Here is a 19,738-nt window from a genome sequence, read left to right as displayed (position 1 = left end):
GGGCCTTTCTTTGGATTGAATGAAGAGCTGGGTAGTGGGGCCACAAGCTGCATGTCTTTATGCAAACTTGTATTTAGGTTTGGCACTTCATATTCTTGTCTTGACCATGGTGCAGCTGTCAATTAGAACTATTGAAGTGCATGAAATGTAATTTCATGTTGGGTGTATGTCTACAGAACAGAAATCCTATCCAGATTACAGTAGTACAAAACACTGGTTATATTTCAGGCACAGGTTTCTTTTGGTAACAGTCTATTGGTTGTAAATGTTCATGCCTTGGACTATGAAAATGTTGTACACACATCCTGCAAGTGTTAGTAAAACCACATTCAGCATTACTAGAATATGAAGTGTATAGTCAAATTGGAAATAACAGACTTTTTTGTCATGAGAATCCTTTCCCCCTATATTTAATTCCTGAGTAGTGGTATCAACAAATGTGTTGTTTTTATTGTTATTGTTGTTTTAAATATGGAGGAGAGTGAGCCAGGTCAGACACAGCCTGTGACTAAAGGAACAGCTGTTTTGAATTTCTACAGGTGTTTTCAGGTAAAGAACAGATGAGCTCAGCCCTTTGTGGAGAAGTGTTCTTGTGCTACCTTAATGCCTTGCATATTTTTACACCCTAGCATTTTCTTCTGTGCTTCCCACTGCCACCACCCCTCAAGTGAACAGACTGTCAACAGAAGTTAGAAAGTCATGCTTGTTTATTTATTTGGTTGTTGTAATTCAGTGAAAATTAACCTGGGGCCTTCTGTTCATCAGAGCTCTTTCCCTCACACAACACCCAACTATGTCAGGAGCAATGTTGACACCTTATTGCAAAGGAAAATGCTCTAGTTATGTTGCTCATCTGCTCATGTTACTAGTGCATGATGCCTAGGTGCTTTTGGGCTCCCTGTCCCAAACTTTGAAATGCTTTTTTTTATTTCTATTTTTTTGTATTTTGGGAGTTCTGGGAGTTGTAATCTGAAACGGTGACTTTTCTGTGTTCTATCTAAATGTCCTTCTGAAGTGGTTGCATCATTGGGGGTTGGTATGCTCACCATGTTGGTCCCGGCTACTAAACGTTCTGTTCAATGTGATTTCTATCATCTTTTTATTGGCATCTTAGCAATACTGTTTTTATGTTGCAAATTATATTGTTTGATTCCTAAATAGGCAGAAAGGCTGGTTATTAAAGGGAAAAAAAAGGATGACTAAGGCCCAGTACAGACTGACCAAAGCGCCAGCCTGGGGCCAATTTAAGGGCTCCGGAGGGTTGGGCGTCCATATGCGCCCAGCCCTACTAGTGGCGCCCATGCGCCATCTTGCCACAGCCCCGCCCACATAGGGTGTGCGATGATGATACACAGGCGTCTGCGTGCCCAAACATTGTTTGCCAGAAGCGGCAGTATCGCGAACACCATTATGGCGCTCAGAAAAAGAAGCTGTTCTAGGCGGCTTCTTTTTAGGGAGTATGTTGGTGCCATGCCATGCAGTTGGCGTGGCACCGATGAGGGGTAAAGATGAGCAGCATGGAGCTGCCCATCTGTATCCCCCCTAAATGCATTAGAGAAGATACTTGGGCTTTTAGAAATAATCTTCAGGCAGTTGCCTGACATCCACCTGACTGTGTACCTGTTTATTTGTTAGATCTATATCCTACTTTTACAGCAATGAGCTTTAGGTAGGACCATGATCCTCCTCCTCCCTGGTTTATTCCCACCAAAAATGTCTGAACTAGGTCAGACTGAGAATGAGTGAGTGGGATTCATGGCTCTGTGCGAACTTGAACCTAAGTCTCCCAACTCCCAGTCCAACTAGAGATGCAGTGCCCTTGAGGAGTAAAGAAACCCCAAACAAACCAGAAATTCAACACTCTCCTACTGAAAATAACCATGCCAGGGTGCTCGTGCCTTCAGCATCTAATCTCAGATATAAAGCCTTTTAACATAGAGATTCTGGTTACTCACTGATAGGCCTAGTCTCCATACATTTCTCTCTAGAGCATTTTCATTTTACCAGTCTACTTCAATTAGTAGCTGTCACCCCTAGCTCACAGTAGTGAAGTCTGAAAGTTAATTATGTATTCTTTAAGTTAATTTTGGCACATAGGAGTTACATGATAACTCTTCTGATGGTGCACATTAAATGGAATGCAAATTTGAATATCAGCCATCACAAAACAGCAGCAAAATACCAACATGCCAAGTTGAGGGATGGGAGAGAGCCTTTTTCTGCATGCTTATTGAGTAAGTAACAGCTTCTTTGTGTATACTAATAGAGGCTGCAATTTCCAGTGCTAGAAAAATGTAATCAAGTCTCTTTGTGTCCAATTTTTTTCATAGTTTCTCATTGTTCTCATAGTTACCCTGCACATTCCTACATGGAAGACTATTTTAATGTTCCATGGAAGTGTAGATGCTGCTCATTCTTGACTGGAGAGAAAATGTGGTGTTTTCTATCCAAGTAGGCTTTTCAGCATGCCTGCTGGTAAGCTGCTCTGAATCCCAGCATAATGCTAAGTGCTGAAGGTTGCTTGCAATGCGTCTAACTGCTAAGATCTATTCTGGGCCTCTTGGCACCTATTGCAGAAAAGCAGGTGGTCTGAAGTGAGGACTCCCTTTGGGGTTTCACACTCTGTGCACAACATGCAAAAGTGAAAGACAACTGTCAGTTCCTTCCATCCTTACTTGTATCCCCCTTAACAAAAGGAGTGTGGGTGTGGGGTGGGAGATGGAACACAGATGGATGTGTTGGAAATCTGTCAATATGTTTATGAAGGAAATGCTAAGCCTCAGTCCCAGATTGCTCATGAAATAATCAAATGAGACAAGCACCAATTTATTTATTGAATTAATAGGCAGTCTGTGTGGTATGTAAGGTGATATGGAGTGTGTATTTTAGGCTGCAGACTTATAAAAAGGTAACCTTCCAACCCATTGGCCAAGACTACAGAAAAATGATCCAACATACTGAAGAAACCAATTGACTGAAAACTTCTTTTTTATTTTAGTAAAATATTACAATAAAGAACCAGAGGCCCAGCTGTAACCCACACAACTCTGTTTATGAAACTAGAGTTTTTTAATCTTTTGTTTTATTGTAAAAAATAAAATAAAATTAGAGTACAGGTTGAATTCCCCCTTACCTGGAATTCCAAAGTCCAAAATATTCTGAAATCTAAACTTGTCTATGTGGGTGGCTGAGATAGTGACACCTTTGCTTTCGCATGGTTCAATGTACACAAATTTTGCTTCATTCACAAAATTATTAAACATAATGTTTATAAAATTACCTCCAGGCTATGTGTGTAAGGTATATATGAAACATAAATGAATTTCATGTTTAGACATAAGTCCCATCTCCAAGATACCTGGTTATGTATATCCAAATATTCCAAAATCCACATAACTCCAAAATTCGAAACACTTTTGATCTCAAGCATTTTGAATAAGAGAGACTCAACCTGTATCTCTTTTCTGTTCATATCTCTTACAGATGAAAGTTAGGAAAACATTTTCTGTCACTGAATGTTTTCTGTTGCATCTTACCTAACTCTTTACATCCCACCTGCAAGTTAGCACCCTTCTCTCCCTGTATTTCTCCTTTGTTAAACACATCCTCAGATGCTTCAGTCACAATGTTAGGTCTAAGTGCATAATTTTTAATAGTCATCCTGTTCTCTTTTACCTTGACTTGGCTCAGTGCAAAAATATGTCTTGGATACCCTAAAATTATTCCTTTAGTTCATCTTGTTATCATGCTTACCGAGGCTGACTTGCCATGCTAGTCTGAGGATTCCAAGAGTTTTATTTCAAAAAAAGGGTCTCGTTTTCCTTGAGGTGTTGTGATGATATTAAGTGCTTCAGGTGCTGTGAAAAATTATGTAATGGCTAAAAATCACAATGCAGGCATGCATATTCTTCTTCCTTTCTTTGTATTTTTGCTTTCCTCCAATGCATTAGTTTTAGTGAGAGACCTTGCTGCATACTAAGCCTTTTAAAATAATTTCTTCTACTTTCTTTTTCAGTTGCTAGTGAGAAAAGGGTGCCAGTAATGCCAGGATCCCCTGTGGAAGTAAAGATACAATCAAGATCTTCTCCGTCCAGCATGCCACCACTGCCGCCTGTCAACCCTGGTGGACCTCGACCTGTCTCATTTACCCCAGCTGCACGTAAGGCTGTGGCATAATTCAGACTCCAGCCTCTTGTTCTGAATAAATTACTTTACTTTGCTTTTCCTAGGGGATCTCTTTGTAATTAGGGAAGGATTTTGAGAGTCATCTTTGGCTTTTTCATTCTAATACAGACAGTATAGAAAGGAAGAGTTGCTGTTCCAAGAAGGAAAGGTGAACTGATAATATTAGTCTGTAATAAATTGATCCTGCCCTTTTCTTTGCTTTTAATAGGCAGAAGTTAGGAAGAACTTCCTTATATGTAGGTGCCTTTTAAAAAAATGGATCTCCTATCCCTATTGGTGATTTATTTTCCAGCAGAATATTTTTCTCCATTCCATCCTTTTTAAGGATGTAGAGTGTTGGTTGTTTATGATGGTGTTAAATATCAGAATTCTAAGTGCAAGAATTTTGATTTGGACCACCAAGATATTACCTTAGTATGGGTGTTGAATAAAAGTGGAGAGTTCCAGCAGTTATTGCTAATGAAGATAGAGGCAACTATGAACTCTTCACAGCTTTAGTCCATGTAATGGTCAGTGTTGCTGCTGAGGTGATAATTAACATGATACTCATGATCTTCAGTAGAGCGTCATGTATAATGGGAAGTGTACCCTGCAAAGAACACCTGGAAATTTTATTGTAGTGAGTGTTTACACACTACTGAGATAGTGTAGTGGCCATTTAGAGGACTGAACAAAATATGCTGCCTTTAGCAGTAGTCCTTACCTGCAGCAGTGATAACATCTAACAGTGGTATGTTGTAAAGTAATAGCTGAGCCCAAGATCCTATAGGGAAACGGTCACCTTCCAAATGTTTTTAGATTCCAACTCCCAGTGCTTCTCAATTATTTTCTGTCATGCCCCCCTCAGGAAGAAGAAAACATTTCGCGCCCCCCGCGCGACTATAAATAGTATCATTTGTCTATAAAATTGTTATAAGTACACCTCTGCATAACAGAGCCTCGCGCCCCCCTTTACGGAGCCTCGCGCCCCCCCCGGGGGGCCCGCCCCACTATTTGAGAAAGGCTGCTTAGCCCCAACAAACCTGGCTAATGGTGAGTCATGAGCATACCTGTAGATCTACTTATTCTAGTGGACCACAGATTCTCCACCTCTATTGTATATGACATTTTGAGAAATATATATCTTTTTTTAAAAAAGTTTGATTTTTTTAAAAAAAGCTCTTGAAACTGGTTTTGTTCACAGCAATAAGATGAGATGTGTTTGTCAGCGAAATACAAGTACTTGTATAAGATATTATTTTTTTAAATTTCTTCTCAGATTCTGGAATCCTGTGGGATATATATATAGGGAGAGAGAGAGAGAGCCTGGTGTAGTAGTTTGAGTGTTGGACTACAACTCTGGACACCAGAGTTTAAATACATTGGTTGATACACTGGTAGACCTTGTGTGAGTTACAGTTTCTCAGCCTCAGATAAAGGCAAAGGCAACCGCTTGCTGAACAAACCTTGCCAAGAAAACCCTGTGATAGGTTTGCCTTAGGATCATCATAAACTTGAAAACGCATAACAACAAAAAACATGCACACGTGTGCGCATATACATACACACACCTCAGCGAAATAAGGTAGAGGGAGAACATACACTCAGGTAATAGGATCATAATGCCTAAGGAGGGCAAATGAAATGGTGAAGGGTCTGGAAACCATGCCCTATAATAAACGACTTAGGGAGCTGGGTATGTTTAGCCTGGAGAAGAGAAGGTTAAGAGGTGATATCATAACTCCTTTTAAATATTTGAAAGGATGTCATTTTGAGGAGGAAACAAGCTTGTTTTCTGCTGCTGCAGAGAACAGGACCCAGAACAATGGATGCAAGCTGCAGGAAAAGAGATTCCATCTAAACATTAGGAGGAACTTCCTGACAGTAAGGGCTGTTTGACAGTGGAACACACTCCCTCAGAGAGTGGTGGAGTCTCCCTCCTTGGAGGTCGTTAAGCAGAGGCTGGATGGCCATATGTCAGGGATGCTTTGATTGAGAGTTCCTGCATGGCAGGGGGTTGGACTAGATGGCCCTTGTGGTCTCTTCCAACTCTATGATTCAATATAGGTTAGATCATTGGTTGATTATCTAGTCCTCTGTTGTCTATTTTGACAAACAGGAGAACATTTTGGTTGTTCTGACTGGCAGCAGCTCTCTAGGTTGTAAGCAGATATCTTTCCTAAGGCTTACAAAATCTATTTATTTATTTATTTATTTATTTTGGTCTACATCCCCCAGAATCTCATAGCCAACATAATCATTGCCCATCCTGGCTGGGAAATTCTGGAATTTGTAGTCCAAAAATTATCTTTTAGAAGCTCTGATCTTTCCTATTACCAGCAACGTACTCAGCTAGGAGGAATTTTCTTCTATGTAAAATCTCTCTGAAGATATTAAATATTTTAAGTATTTTTCTCTCCATGTTTTTTAAGTAGATTAGCAGACTTTTGAATTCTGTTCCTAACAATAGTACCTCTGTTTCAGAAACATAATAGTAGCTAGATTTTGAAATATAAATTTTACATCTTCATATTGTGTGTGTGTGTTTTTAACCCCCTCTCGGCCAGTAGTACCCAACGGGATGAACCATTCTCCCCCTACACTGAATGGAGCACCATCACCCCCTCAGAGGTTCAGCAATGGGCCTGCTTCCTCATCTTCATCTTCACTGACCAATCAACAGCTCCCAGCTACTTGTGGGGCTCGACAGCTCAGCAAACTGAAACGCTTTCTTACCACGCTCCAACAGTTTGGCAATGACATTTCACCAGAGATTGGGGAGAAGGTCCGGACCCTTGTTTTGGCATTGGTGGTGAGTGCAAATAGTTTGAAGTAAGCAAAAAACTGAGACATAAAATCTCTTGCAGTTAATTGTTGGAACATCTGACAGTGTTAAGAATTTGTGAGCATAATGATACTGTATGGTAACTTTTTTATACTCTTCTGGAAGGCAGTTGTGAATCTTTTCCCAGAAACTACTGTGTTGTAGGCCTATTTTACCTATTTTACCAGGCTGGAACACAGAATTGAAAACAAGATGAAATTCAACAGACATAAAAATAAAGTCCTGCATGTAGGTACAAAAATCATGGGTACATTAGTAGAGGTTGGAGGAGAACTTCCTTCGCAGAAATGTATATGAAAAGGATCTAGGATTAATTGGTCACAAGCTGCATATGGGCATGCGGTGCAGCTGCTAAAACATTAATAAAATCTTGGACTGTATTTAGAGAAACAGAACGCATCCAGATCAGGAAAGGCAATAGTTCCAGTCTATTTTGTGCTGGCCAGATGGCCCCATCTGGATGGCTGTGTCCAATTCTGGGTGCCAGTTTTGAAGAAGGAGATTGACTTGTCCAGAGAAAAGCAACCAGGATGTTGAGCAGACTAGAAAGCAAGTCCTGTGAGGGATGGTAGGAAAAAAATGGGTGTGTTTAGCCTGTCATAGATTAAAGTGAGATACAATAGCACTCATACCATATTGAAAGTTGGTTGTATGAAAGATGGAACAGATTTGTACCCTGTCACTGTGGTGTTAGAAAATACTGGAGAGTAGATTTTAGCTAAATTTTAGGGAGAAGCTTTGTGATGAAAGAAGTTGTTCCAACAGAAAGACAGATTGAATTGGAAGGTGTTGAGCTTTCGCTTGATGGATGTATTTCAACAAAGGTTAATAGGAATACTATTGTTATATCCTGCATTGAAAATCTTTCACTGAGCAGGAGGTTGGAGTAGATGATCTCCAAGATCCCAGCTATATCTTCTGTTTTTTGCATCCCCGTTTATTTAAGTTGGAATATTCTATTACAGCTGGTATGCATCTGTGAGCTTAAATCTGTTTCCAGATACATGTGAAGTGAAACTGGATAGCTAACTGAATGCTAAGAATGATGAATTAGTTTCTTCCTCAGTAAACGCAAAGCCAGCTTCTGAAACAGATGGGGGGGGGGGGGGGGGCTAGTAAAAATTTCAATGAAGGGAAAACAAAATCCCAATTTATTTATTTTTTCTTTTTACAGAATTCTACAGTGACAATAGAGGAGTTCCACTGCAAGCTTCAGGAGGCTACTAATTTTCCTCTTCGTCCATTTGTGATTCCATTCTTGAAGGTGATCAGTTAGTGCCTTGTAAAACATAGTAGTATTATATATAATCTGTGAGCCAATGAGAAGAAATATACAGCTTGGAAAATGTGTTCCATTCTGTTAGATCTGATCCTGCTACATTTAGAATATCTAGCACCTCCACTTGTGCAGGCAACATGTTTTTGCAGTCATTAGTAGGCAACATACAATTAGTTATCAATTCATGATTATTGTATTTAGACTCCCAGGGAGGTTGCAGGGATACTTACAAGGTTTTGTATGTCAGTTGAAAAAATATCTTGGTTGTTTTTTACTATTAAAAAAAAAGAAGTAACATGAATAAAAGATTTCAAGTTGGAAAGTATCTTTTTAGGACCACAAAAGTCACAAAAATGGTACACATCCACATTCTTCAGAATACTTCAGCCATCTTTCCAACTTGCAGTCTCCATCAGTCTCAGTCAGCCTGATTTTTAAAATTTTATTGTTTCTTCCCTATCCCAATTTTTTGCAACATCTGTTCTACTTAGGAGCTATGAAGAACAAATGTTTGCCACTTTCAGTGGCCCTAATAAACCATAACCCAACTTTAACTGTCAGTACCATCTGCCTTGGACTGAAGACATTACTTAGCCGTGGGCTAAGTAATATCCAGTCTTGCTGTAACTACAGGAGTAGACTACATAATCTTTGCTGTGCTTATAAGTGCTTTCTCATCCACAACACACTTCTTCGGTTTCCTTCTCTTGCTTAACATTTGTATAGGAAAGGAAGTGGATGGAACATCATATTTGTAGATTAACTGGATTAAAGCACATATGGCTTGAATCATTTAGATCCTAGTGGTTGATAATGTTGTTCAGGCCAAGTTTGTTTTAAGGTGGTTTGTTTCCCCAACAAAATATTTTGCAATTTTGGATGGTCTTGAATAGTCCGATCACAATGCATGTCTGCTGAAGTTCAAGACAACAGTGTCTCCTTTGTGCTTCAAGCAAGATTTTAACTTGGCTTTTGTCAAATTAAATATCAAAGATTGTTGTGTGGAATAATAAAATGTAATTGGAATTTTCTGAAAATTAAACATTCTTTGAGCAACAGTAATACAACAGATTGTCACATCTTGGCTTGGGTTGCATTTGATCTAAACTCCAAAGCTGTGATATTCTATTAGGAAAGGTGTGAGTATGTGAGGGAAGGCCATCCATAAACAATCAAGAATAGTTGCTGTGCAGTTCTTTTTTTCTGTCTTCCTAAAATACATCCCTCCTCCCAGTAGACAGCATTCAGATTAGTAAGTGGATTATTTACCTCTCCTTTCCTGCACCATTTTAGCGTGTATAACAGGAACACATTTCCTGTTTTGATTAATTTGAGAAAATAGGAAGACCACTGAGAAGAGTTTCCTCCTGTTCCACAGATTGTTTGACCTGGAGTGTCAAACCCTTGTGCAAGGGTTTCTCTAGCTTCTTTTCATTAGCCAATCCATTCCTCAGAAGAACAGTTTCATTTCTTTAATGAATAATTGGCCCTTGAACTCAATCATTAGCATAATAGCCAAAGCCAAACCCTAACTGCTGAAACAGAAATCCAGTAATAATGTGCTTTAAAAGGCAACAGTACACAGATCCATGCTTTAGGGATATTATGTTATGACCAGGGTCCTCTTAGGCCTACTTACTCTTTTTCCTCTGTTGATCTGCTTGTCTCCTTTCTGGGAAACTATTTTACTGTGTCTCTTCTGTGAATACTTTTCCAATAGAAGGCAGCAGAAGAGGAAGCCAGACTGAATCACTATCTTTCTGGGACAGACCTCCTCTGCTTATTGACTTGTCCCTCTGAAGAACCTTAACCTCCTATTAATGTTCTACTAGACCTGTGTTGGGTTCATACCCTCCTACCCACTGCAATTATGCCTGGAACTACGGGCTCTCCTGTATAGGGCCTAGCCTGTGACACATGTGCTAGTGATTGCACTCTTTTGCCTTATTTGCTCTTGAAGCTCAGGCTACTTGATTTTTTGGTAGAGAGTGGGATCTCTGTGACAAGAGAAATTTTCTTTTAACAACTGTACTGCTGCCATAGGTTATTAAATAGAAAACAGTAATAGTTGCTCCTCAATTTCTGAATTGAAATGGCAACTGTGACTTTTTTTTTGCAGGCCAACCTTCCACTTCTGCAGAGGGAGCTGCTGCACTGTGCTCGGGCAGCCAAACAAACCCCTTCTCAGTACCTGGCCCAGCATGAGCACATCCTGCTGAATACAAACACTGCTTCCCCAGCAGATTCTTCGGAGCTGCTGATGGAAGTGAATGGAAATGGGAAGAGGCATAGTCCAGACAGGTAGCAAAAGCTATTTGCAAAGTACATTAGTTTATCATTTAAAAAAGATGTCTGTGGGACTCCTTCTACCCATATTCCCCATGTAGTACCTCTCTGGATGTGCTGGACTACAGTTCTCATCAGCTCCATCCATCATGGCGTAGCAGTGGTGTTATGATAGGGGATGTAGCCCAGACCATATAAAGTTTGCCAACTGAGAAAGATTGCCTTAAACCTTCTATTGGAGGTTAGCTGCATGATCTGTCATAATTCTTGTGATCTCTGAAAGCATTTGGGTTTTTACTTTTTGTGGCACCTTCCCCTCATATTTTCTGACATACATTTCTGACCAAGTATCCTAGTTTCTTTCGCAGTTCTTGCCAGAGAGAGGAGGAGGAGAGAAGGAGCTGGGCAGCCATTTTGAGTGGTGACTGTTTGATTTTTTAAAAAAAACTTTGGGAGAGTGTGCTTGTTTCTGAGGGGATGGAGCTTCTGTGAGTCACATCTGTGAGTCACTAGGGGGTGGAGCTAGCAGACTAGCGCTATACAACTCCCAGAGCCACGCGCCTAATGGTGCATTGATTTTTAAAAATTATTTTATTTATTTTTCTTTTAATGAAAGAAATCTACAGCAGAGGCTGCAGGTGAGAAGCAAACCTTGTGTCACAACCTTGCCCTTAAGTACAAGCTAGCAGCCAGGACATTCCTATAAAGTTATATTCCCAGTAGATTGAGCTCGCTGCCAGAGACTGGTGAAAAAGCCAGGTCATCAGGGGCCTCAATGTTGGTGTTTACCACAGTCCTGTTTCGGTCATTACTAAAGACTTTGCAGTATGGACACTGAGGGAAGTGTTGCAGTCACCTGCAACACTTGTGGGATGTTTGTCTTCTTGCCTACCGAAGTGGAGAACTTCACATGCACCAAGTGCAAGTTGGTAACATTCTTGAAGGAAAAAGTACAGCAGCTGGAGTCCAGAGTAGCTACACTTCAGCATATTAGGGAACAAGAGGATTTCCTGGACACAACGGAACTAACGATCTTGGATGAGTACCACGCAGAGGAAGTTACTGGGGTGGAGGAGGTCTCTTCACACACACAGGAGGCAGACACCTGGAGGAATGTCACACAGAGAAGTAGGCCAAGAAGGGATTGTTCTGGGAGTTTGCAGCTACAGAATCGATTTGAAGCTCTTTCCCTTATCAAGGAGGATTAAGAAGAGCAGCATGGACAGACTTCAGGGACAGTCTTAAGAATTCGATTAGGAGGGCTTTAAACTGAGTTTCGTGGGGAAGGGAGACAATATTAAGGAAGACGAAAGGACTGGAGAAAATAGTCAAACTGACACAGAGGAAACAAGACAAATAGTGCAAGGACCCAACAGTGGGGGGCAAAAAAAACTTGCACAGGCAGCAAGTAAAGGGGACCCTTGGTCTGTGATGTCTCTACACTAATGCACAGAGCATGGGAAATAAGCAAGATGAACTTGAACTCCTAGTACAATAAAGCAAATATGATATAATAGGCATCACTGAAACCTGGTGGGATGAGTCTCATAAGTGGAATGTAGAAATAGAGGAGTATAACCTTTTTAAGAGAAATAGGCCAAACAGGAAAGGAGGAGGAATAGCACTATATGTCAGAGATATTTACACCAGTGAAGAGATCCAGGACATTAATACTGGCAGCCAGGTGGAGATCATCTGGATAAAAATTAAAGGGGAGGGAAACAACAAGGATGAATTGGTGGGAGTCTACTACAGACCGCCCAGTCAGATGGAGGAATTGGATGATGCCTTTCTAGAACAGATGACTACACACTCAGAAAGGAGAGATGTAGTACTGATGGGTGACTTCAACTATCCTGATATTTGCTGGAATTCAAACTCAGCAAAATCCTCAAGGTCTAGCAAATTCCTCACTTGCCTCGAAGACAATTTCATTGTCCAAAAGGTGGAAGAGGCAACAAGGGGGTCAGCTATTTTAGATCTGATCCTAACCAACAAGGATTACTTGGTTAATGGGGTGCAAGTGGTGGGATCATTAGGTGGAAGTGACCATGTTCTCCTGCAGTTTGTTATACAGTGGAAGGGAAAAGCCAGGCATAGTCAGACACACATTCTAGACTTTAGGAGAGCGGATTTCAGTAAACTTGGAGATGTATTGAGGATGATCCTGTGGTCAGAAATACCGAAAGATAAAGGAGTTCAAGACGGATGGGAATTTCTCAAAAGAGAGATACTGAAGGCACAATTTCAGACAGTTCCAGTGAGAAAGAAAAATGGGAGGTGTCTCAAGAAACCAGGATGGATGACTAAGGAACTTTCAACTGAGCTAAGTTTTAAACGGAACATATATAAAAAATGAAAAAATGGGGAAATCACAAAAAAAAAAAGGAATTCAAAGAAATAGCAGGCATGTGTAGGGGTAAAATCAGAAAAACTAAAACGCAGTATGAAATCAGGCTTGCTAGAGATGTTAAGAACAATAAAAAGGGCTTTTTTGGATATGTCCGCAGCATAAGGAAGAAGAAGGAAATGATAGGGCCATTACATGGAGAAGATGGCAAAATGTTAACAGGGGACAGAGAAAAGGCAGAATTACTCAACACCTTCTTTGCCTCAGTGTTCTCAGAAAAGGCAAAGGGGGCTCAATCTGAGGATAATGGAGCAGAGGACAGAATAGGGGAATTTCAGCACAGAGTAAGTAAAGAGATAATACAGGAATATGTTGTTAATCTAAATGAATTTAAGTCTCCAGAACCAGATGAACTACATTCAAGGGTATTAAAAGAACTGGCAAATGTAATATCAGCGCCATTAGTAATAATCTTTGAAAACTCCTGGAGAACAGGAGAAGTCCCAGCAGACTGGAGGAGGGCAAACATTGTCCCCATCTTCAAAAAGGGGAAAAAAGAGGATCCCACCAATTATCGTCCAGTTAGTCTGACATCAATATCAGGAAAGATTCGGGAACAGATAATTAAACAGAGAGTCTGTGAACATCTAGAAAGCAATGCCATAATCACAAAAACTCAACATGGGTTTCAGAGAAAGAAGTCATGCCAGACAAATCTGATCTCTTTCTTTGATAAAATTACTAGCTTGGTAGATGAAGGGAATGCTGTGGATATAGTATATCTTGGTTTCAGTAAGGTCTTTGACAAGGTTTCCCATGACATTCTTCTAAACAAGCTTGTAAAATGTGGGCTAGACAAGGTAACTGTAACATGGATTTGTAATTGGTTGACCGACCGAAGCCAAAGGGTGCTCAACAATGACTCCTTTTCATCCTGGAGAGAAGTGACCAGTGGGGTCCCACAGGGCTCTGTCCTGGGCCCAGTGCTATTCAACATCTTTATCAATGACTTGGAGGACAAAATTGGGGGCATACTCATCAAATTTGCAGATGACACCAAATTAGGAGAAATAGCTAATACCCCAGAGGACAGGATCAAAATTCAAAACGACCTGAATAGACTAGAAAGCTGGGCCAAGGCTAACAAAATGAAATTCAACACGGAGAAATGTAATGTACTGCACTTAGGACGAAAAATTGAATTGCATAGATATACGATGGGGGACACCTGGCTGAATGAAACTACATGTGAAAGGGATCTGGGAGTCCAAATAGACCACAAATTGAACATGAGTCAACAGTGTGATGCGGCAGCTAAAAATGCCAATGCAATTTTAGACTGCATCAATAAAAGTATAGTGTCTAAATCAAGAGAAGTAATAGTGCCACTATATTCTGCTTTGGTCAGGCCCCACCTGAAATATTGTGTCCAGTTCTGGGCACCACAATTGAAAAAGGACATTGAGAAACTGGAGCGTGTCCAAAGGAGGGCGACTAAAATGGTGAAAGGTCTGGAAACCATGCCCTATGAGGAATGACTTAGGGAGCTGGGGATGTTTAGCCTGGAGAAGAGACAGTTAAGAGGTGCTATGATAGCTCTGTTTAAATATTTGAAGGGATGTCATATTGAGGAGGGAGCAAGCTTGTTTTCTGCTGCTCCAGAGAACAGGACCCGGAACAATGGATGCAAGATGCAGGAACAGAGATTCCACCTCAACATTAGGAGGAACTTCCTGACAGTAAGGGTGTCAGAGTGTAGTGGAGTCTCCTTCTTTGGAGGTCTTTAAACAGAGGCTGGATGGCCATTTATCAGGGATGCTTTGATTGAGAGTTCCTGCATGGCAGGGGGGTGGACTGGATGGCCCTTGTGGTTTCTTCCAACTCTAAGATTCTATGATTCCAGGCAGTATAGTGACACTGTAGAGGGAGAGGCAAGGATGGGGAAGAAAGAATGTTAACATAGGTATTGCATTTGCTTAAAGCTTGCTTTGAGTTAGAAGTAAGGATTTGATGGCAAAAGAAAGGTCAAATGAGAGGTATCACACGGAATACGTGCTTATGTTATATCCGTACTAATTTAATTTGTTGTGAGAACCAGAGTGTAGCAGTGGTTTAAGTGTTGAACTAGCGCCCTGGGAGATCAAGATTCAAATTTTTGCTCAGCTATGGAAACCCAGTGTGACCATAGTTGTCACATTCAGCATCAGAAGAAAGACATGGCAAATCCCCTCTAAACAAATCTTGCTAGGAAAACCTTGCAACAGATTCACTTTAGGAAATAATTTGAAAGGCGTACATCCACAACTGTTCTGTTCCTCATTTGTACCCAAGTCCTAAAATCCTATTTAATCCTCGATACAGAACAGAGATATAGATGCATCTGGGTTGTGTGAACATGCATACATTTATTTACTATTTATTAAATATTTATTGGATTTATACCCTACTCTTCTCCTAAAATGGGATTCAAAGCAGCTTACAATAATTTAAAAAGATAGAACTAAAACATCAATTACAAAAGTTAAAAAAATAATTAAATAAAACTAATATTAAAACAAAGTTTAAAACACAGCATATTTAAAACCATTTGTGGAAAAGTTAAATAAATAAAGCATTAAAAGCAGTGCACCAATTGCACACGCACACAGACACACACACACACACACACTCCATAAGTAAAATTCACACACCAAAGGCCTGCCTAAATGAGATGTCTCAGTTACTGATGAAAAGAGAGCAGTGAGGCTCGATCTGACTTCCCATGGAATGGAGTTCCACAATCTGGGAAAAGCCACAGAAGGTTCTCTCCTGAGTCCCCACCATCCACGCCTGAACTGATAAGCAAATGGTCACCTTATTTAACTGTGTAAAGTTAGGTCACCACAGGTTTCTTGGAGCACAACCTTTTTTGTTCCTCAGTAGCTGCCATAGATTTTGAGGGTTATTTGGGGGGGATAGGGTGAGGTAGTTCTGAAGGAGTGTACTAGTAGTGGAGGGACAGTACTACAATACTGCATTGATTTTCCTCAGATTACTTGGATATATAATTAGTAGCTAAGTAGCTACCAGTAAGTACTATCCCTAAAATTCAGGGTTTTCACATTCCCTTATTTTAATTTTAGTGAGGACAGTTCAGAGAGTTCAGAAAAAGGAAGTGGTGATAGACAGACCATACTACACTTTGAGAACAGAATAATAAAAAGAGAATGATTTGGGATAGATGAAAGGAAGTGCTAGTTTACACAGTATACAATTAAACTGCAGAAGCTGCTGCTCCAAGTGCAGAATTTGCTACTCCTAAACTGTTAGCTTAGATCATTTTTAAAGGCGATTAGATAAATCCATGAACTTTAGAGCAGTGTTTTTAAACCATGATTGATTTTAATTATTTATTTTTTATATTATATTAGCCACATTGTTAGATTCCCAGAAATAACTGGTTGAACACAGCGGATCAAACTAATCATGACATTAAACATGACTAGTTTTGTTTCTGCTTCTGACCTTAACAGCAGGATTGGAGAGGTGTTGTTTTTCATTCAAACCACAACATGAAGGAGGGCAAGTTTCATCCCTTGGAGATGTTATTAGCCCTGGTGTTTGCCTTAATTTGGTACCAAGTTAAAACTTGTCTCTTCACAAAAGCATTTGAGGACCTGTGATTGTAGATTGATTGGGCTGTGGGTTTCACCTTTACGGTATATGGTAGTGGTGTTCGTAGTAGTAGTAGTAGTATGCCTTCAAGTCATTTCCAACTTAGGGCAACCCTAAGGTGGACCTAACAGGCATTTTCTCACCAAGATTTAGTCAGAAGGGGGTTGCCATTGCTTTCCTCTGAGGCTAAGTGTGATTTACCCAAGATCACCTAGTGGGTTTTCATGGCTCAATAGGGATTAAAACTCTGGGAATCCTAGTCCAGCACTCAGCATTCATCCCACTACATTATGCTGGCTCTTGTACAGTGGCCCCCATTTCCATGGGGGATCCTTTCTGGACCCCCCCTGCGAAAATGGAGACTCACACGTATTCAAGCTCCATAGGCTTTAATGGGGCGTGCCCCCGCAGGGATATCCATTGAGGATAACAGAGGTCGCTCCTTTGTGAATAATCAAGAATGCAGATCTCAAGTCCACAAGAAAGGTTGGGCAACTGTATATAGTGTCTGTGTGCACCTTCAAGTCACTGTTGTCTTATGGAAATCCCATGAATTTCATAGGGTTTTCCTAGACAAGGGATAGTCAAAGGTAGTTTTGTCATATATACTGTCTTAAATTATTTTTGACTTTTCTAAAATGTTTTGGATTGGTTTTAATTATTTTAATGTATTTAGCGTTGTTTAATTTTCTGTACCTTGTTCCTATAGCATGATAATTTTGCATACAGGATGAGATGTAAATAAATAAATCCTTCTCTAATCATGAAATAAGTGAAAATTCTCATCCCCCAAAGCTACTGTTAGCCTTCTAATAGCTGCTATCAGGGTAGGAGCGGCTTTTGAGACTAGCTCATCCATCCCTTCTGTATGATCCAACAGGGCTCCTCTTCTTTTTCCAACTAGTGGTCTTTTCTATTTAATTTTCTTTCCAGGAGTTCACTTTTATAACTCTGTTTTCCTGCTAATTATTGATTTCACTGCTTGCAAAACACACCCAATCTGTGCTTCTCCCTGAATAGCTGTAGAGTAATTTCCTTACCTTCCCCCACTTGCTTTCTTATCCTTGATGGCTGCTTTCCTTTCTTGACTTGCTTACAGGAGGGAAGAAAACAGTTTTGAGAGAGAGCCGCTCCCGTTGGAGCCTCCTGCCAAGAGGGTGTGCACCATTAGCCCAGCACCTCGGCACAGTCCAGCTCTGATGTTGCCCGTCATAAATCCAGCTGGGCAGTTTCATCCTACTCCGCCCCCACTTCAACATTACACCCTTGAAGACATTGCAACATCCCATTTGTACAGAGACCCAAGCAAGATGTTAGAGCATAGGGAACTGCGAGATCGACATAGCATAGGTAAGGAAGCTGCTTTCTTTCAGATACCTACTTGTTCTTCCTAAATGAATTTCCTTGGCCTAAAAGTGATCAATTTTACCCTTTGAAATGGAAGACTGAGAATCTCAATAGGCCAGATACTACCACAAAACGTTTTTAGTTCTTGTGTAGAAAAATACCCACTGAAGCCCTTTATTAATCTTGCAGTGTTTTCTAAGTCCAGACCATGTTTAAAGAGTAATAGTTCTCCACACATCTGCTTGTTGAGATACTTTTCTACCATTTTCCTTCCTGTGCCTACAGGGTTAAATGGAGGCTATCAAGATGAACTTGTAGACCATCGCTTAACAGAAAGAGAATGGGCTGATGAATGGAAGCATCTTGATCATGTAAGAGACTGGAATGAACTGGACTCTACTGAAAAGAACCTCTTCTGCTCCTCTTAACATTGACTAAATGATGATTTTTTCAGATCAATATTAGATTTATAGGAAGCTGACTTACACTAGATCTGTTTATCTGTCTAGCCCAATATTGTCTATTCTGACTGTTAGCATCTTATCCATTACTGTTATTTCTCTGGAGATGCCAGGGATTGAAACTGGGGCCTTCTGCATGCAAGGCAATGTGCTTAGATAACAGGACGTGCTTCTTGACACACTGCATAGTTTACCTCCACAAATTTGCCACTGCAAATTCCAATATGGACACTTTTAAAAGGAGTGTGGGCAAATTCATGGAGGAGAGGGCTATTTGTGACTCCTGGTCAAGATTGTCCTTGTGTAGATCACCTGCTGGGGAACATAGGTGGGAAGTTGCTGTTGCATTCATGTTCTGCTTCTGGGATTCTTTTGAGCAACCAGTTAGCCACTATATGAGCAAACTGCTGGACTAGCTACACCTTTGGTTTGTTTCTTTGTGGCTTTTCTTATGTTCTCTTCTCATGAGATGTGACAAAACACAGTCAGGTAGACTGTAGTTATTTACTTTAGAGAGGCTGTAATGTAGTGGCAGATATTGTGTGTGTGACACACACACTTGACATCATCCAACATTCATTTTTCAGAGGAACCCATCTTCCTTGGAGAGCCACTGTTGTTCAAACTGGGCAATATGGGCCAATATTCTGATGAGTATAAGGATGCTTCCCAAATGATTTCCTGTACAAAGTTTTCTAACTGTTTGCTACAGAATTTTTCATAGAGGAAAACTGTTATATTGAAACATCCCCAGTATAATGTGCTTTTAAAGATTATGTTTGTAACCCCAGGATTACATCCCAAAAAGTGTTGCTGGCAGACACACTGTTAAGCTTGCACTTTTCAGTCCAATCAAGATTCTTACATTTGGCAAGAGCTGCAAGGGAAATATACTGAAATGATGAAATGGCTAAAATTTTGCCCAGTAATCTGCTTTGAAAATGGCTTGCTACTGAACACTTATAGTGGGTAGAAACTGCAAGCCCAAATCAGAGTGCTGTTCTACTACAATTTATTCATAAATAGTTGGTGAAATATCTTCAATATGCACTGTTCAGTAAATGCATCTCACATGCAGAAACAGATGCCCACCAATGGGACCGTTGAAGCTTATTTGCACAGCTCTTTATTATCTATTTTTATGTATAGCCCAGAATCCAAACCAGTTTATCCATATCGGAGGAGTACCTAGAATTAATTCAAGAGAGTATTTTCACTATGAATAGGCCAACACTGAATAGAATTTTGTATATCATGCACTTTCTGAAAACTAGATACTTATACATGATCTTGGTATTCTCATTTTTGACACTATTCACTTCTATTGTAAATTTAAAATGGTTTCAAGGTTG

General features: G+C 40.2%; 1 protein-coding gene across 7 annotated transcripts in view; it reads left to right on the top strand.

Moving 5' to 3' along the window:
- Positions 1-19,738, top strand: part of CBFA2T2 (CBFA2/RUNX1 partner transcriptional co-repressor 2) — a 122,308-nt gene that overhangs the window by 86,540 nt on the left and 16,030 nt on the right. For 5 of the 7 annotated variants that reach the window (XM_089514096.1, XM_089514093.1, XM_089514097.1 and 2 more), the window contains exons 2-7: positions 4,016-4,159; positions 6,732-6,976; positions 8,184-8,273; positions 10,408-10,589; positions 17,678-17,928; positions 18,211-18,296. In XM_089514096.1, coding sequence (XP_089370222.1) covers positions 4,016-4,159; positions 6,732-6,976; positions 8,184-8,273; positions 10,408-10,589; positions 17,678-17,928; positions 18,211-18,296 — 998 coding nt within the window. Of the gene's footprint in view, positions 1-4,015; positions 4,160-5,032; positions 5,218-6,731; positions 6,977-8,183; positions 8,274-10,407; positions 10,590-17,677; positions 17,929-18,210; positions 18,297-19,738 lie in introns of those variants that run through there. The other 2 variants (XM_089514100.1, XM_089514094.1) reach the window with 2 other exon arrangements.

Source organism: Sceloporus occidentalis, unplaced genomic scaffold, assembly GCF_023333645.1.
Source record: "Sceloporus occidentalis isolate IW3139 unplaced genomic scaffold, rSceOcc1.0.p SCAF_3, whole genome shotgun sequence".
NCBI classification, from domain to species: domain Eukaryota; kingdom Metazoa; phylum Chordata; class Lepidosauria; order Squamata; family Phrynosomatidae; genus Sceloporus; species Sceloporus occidentalis.
Note: the sequence above shows the minus strand (reverse complement) of the source record. Positions and strands in the feature narration are given on the sequence as shown.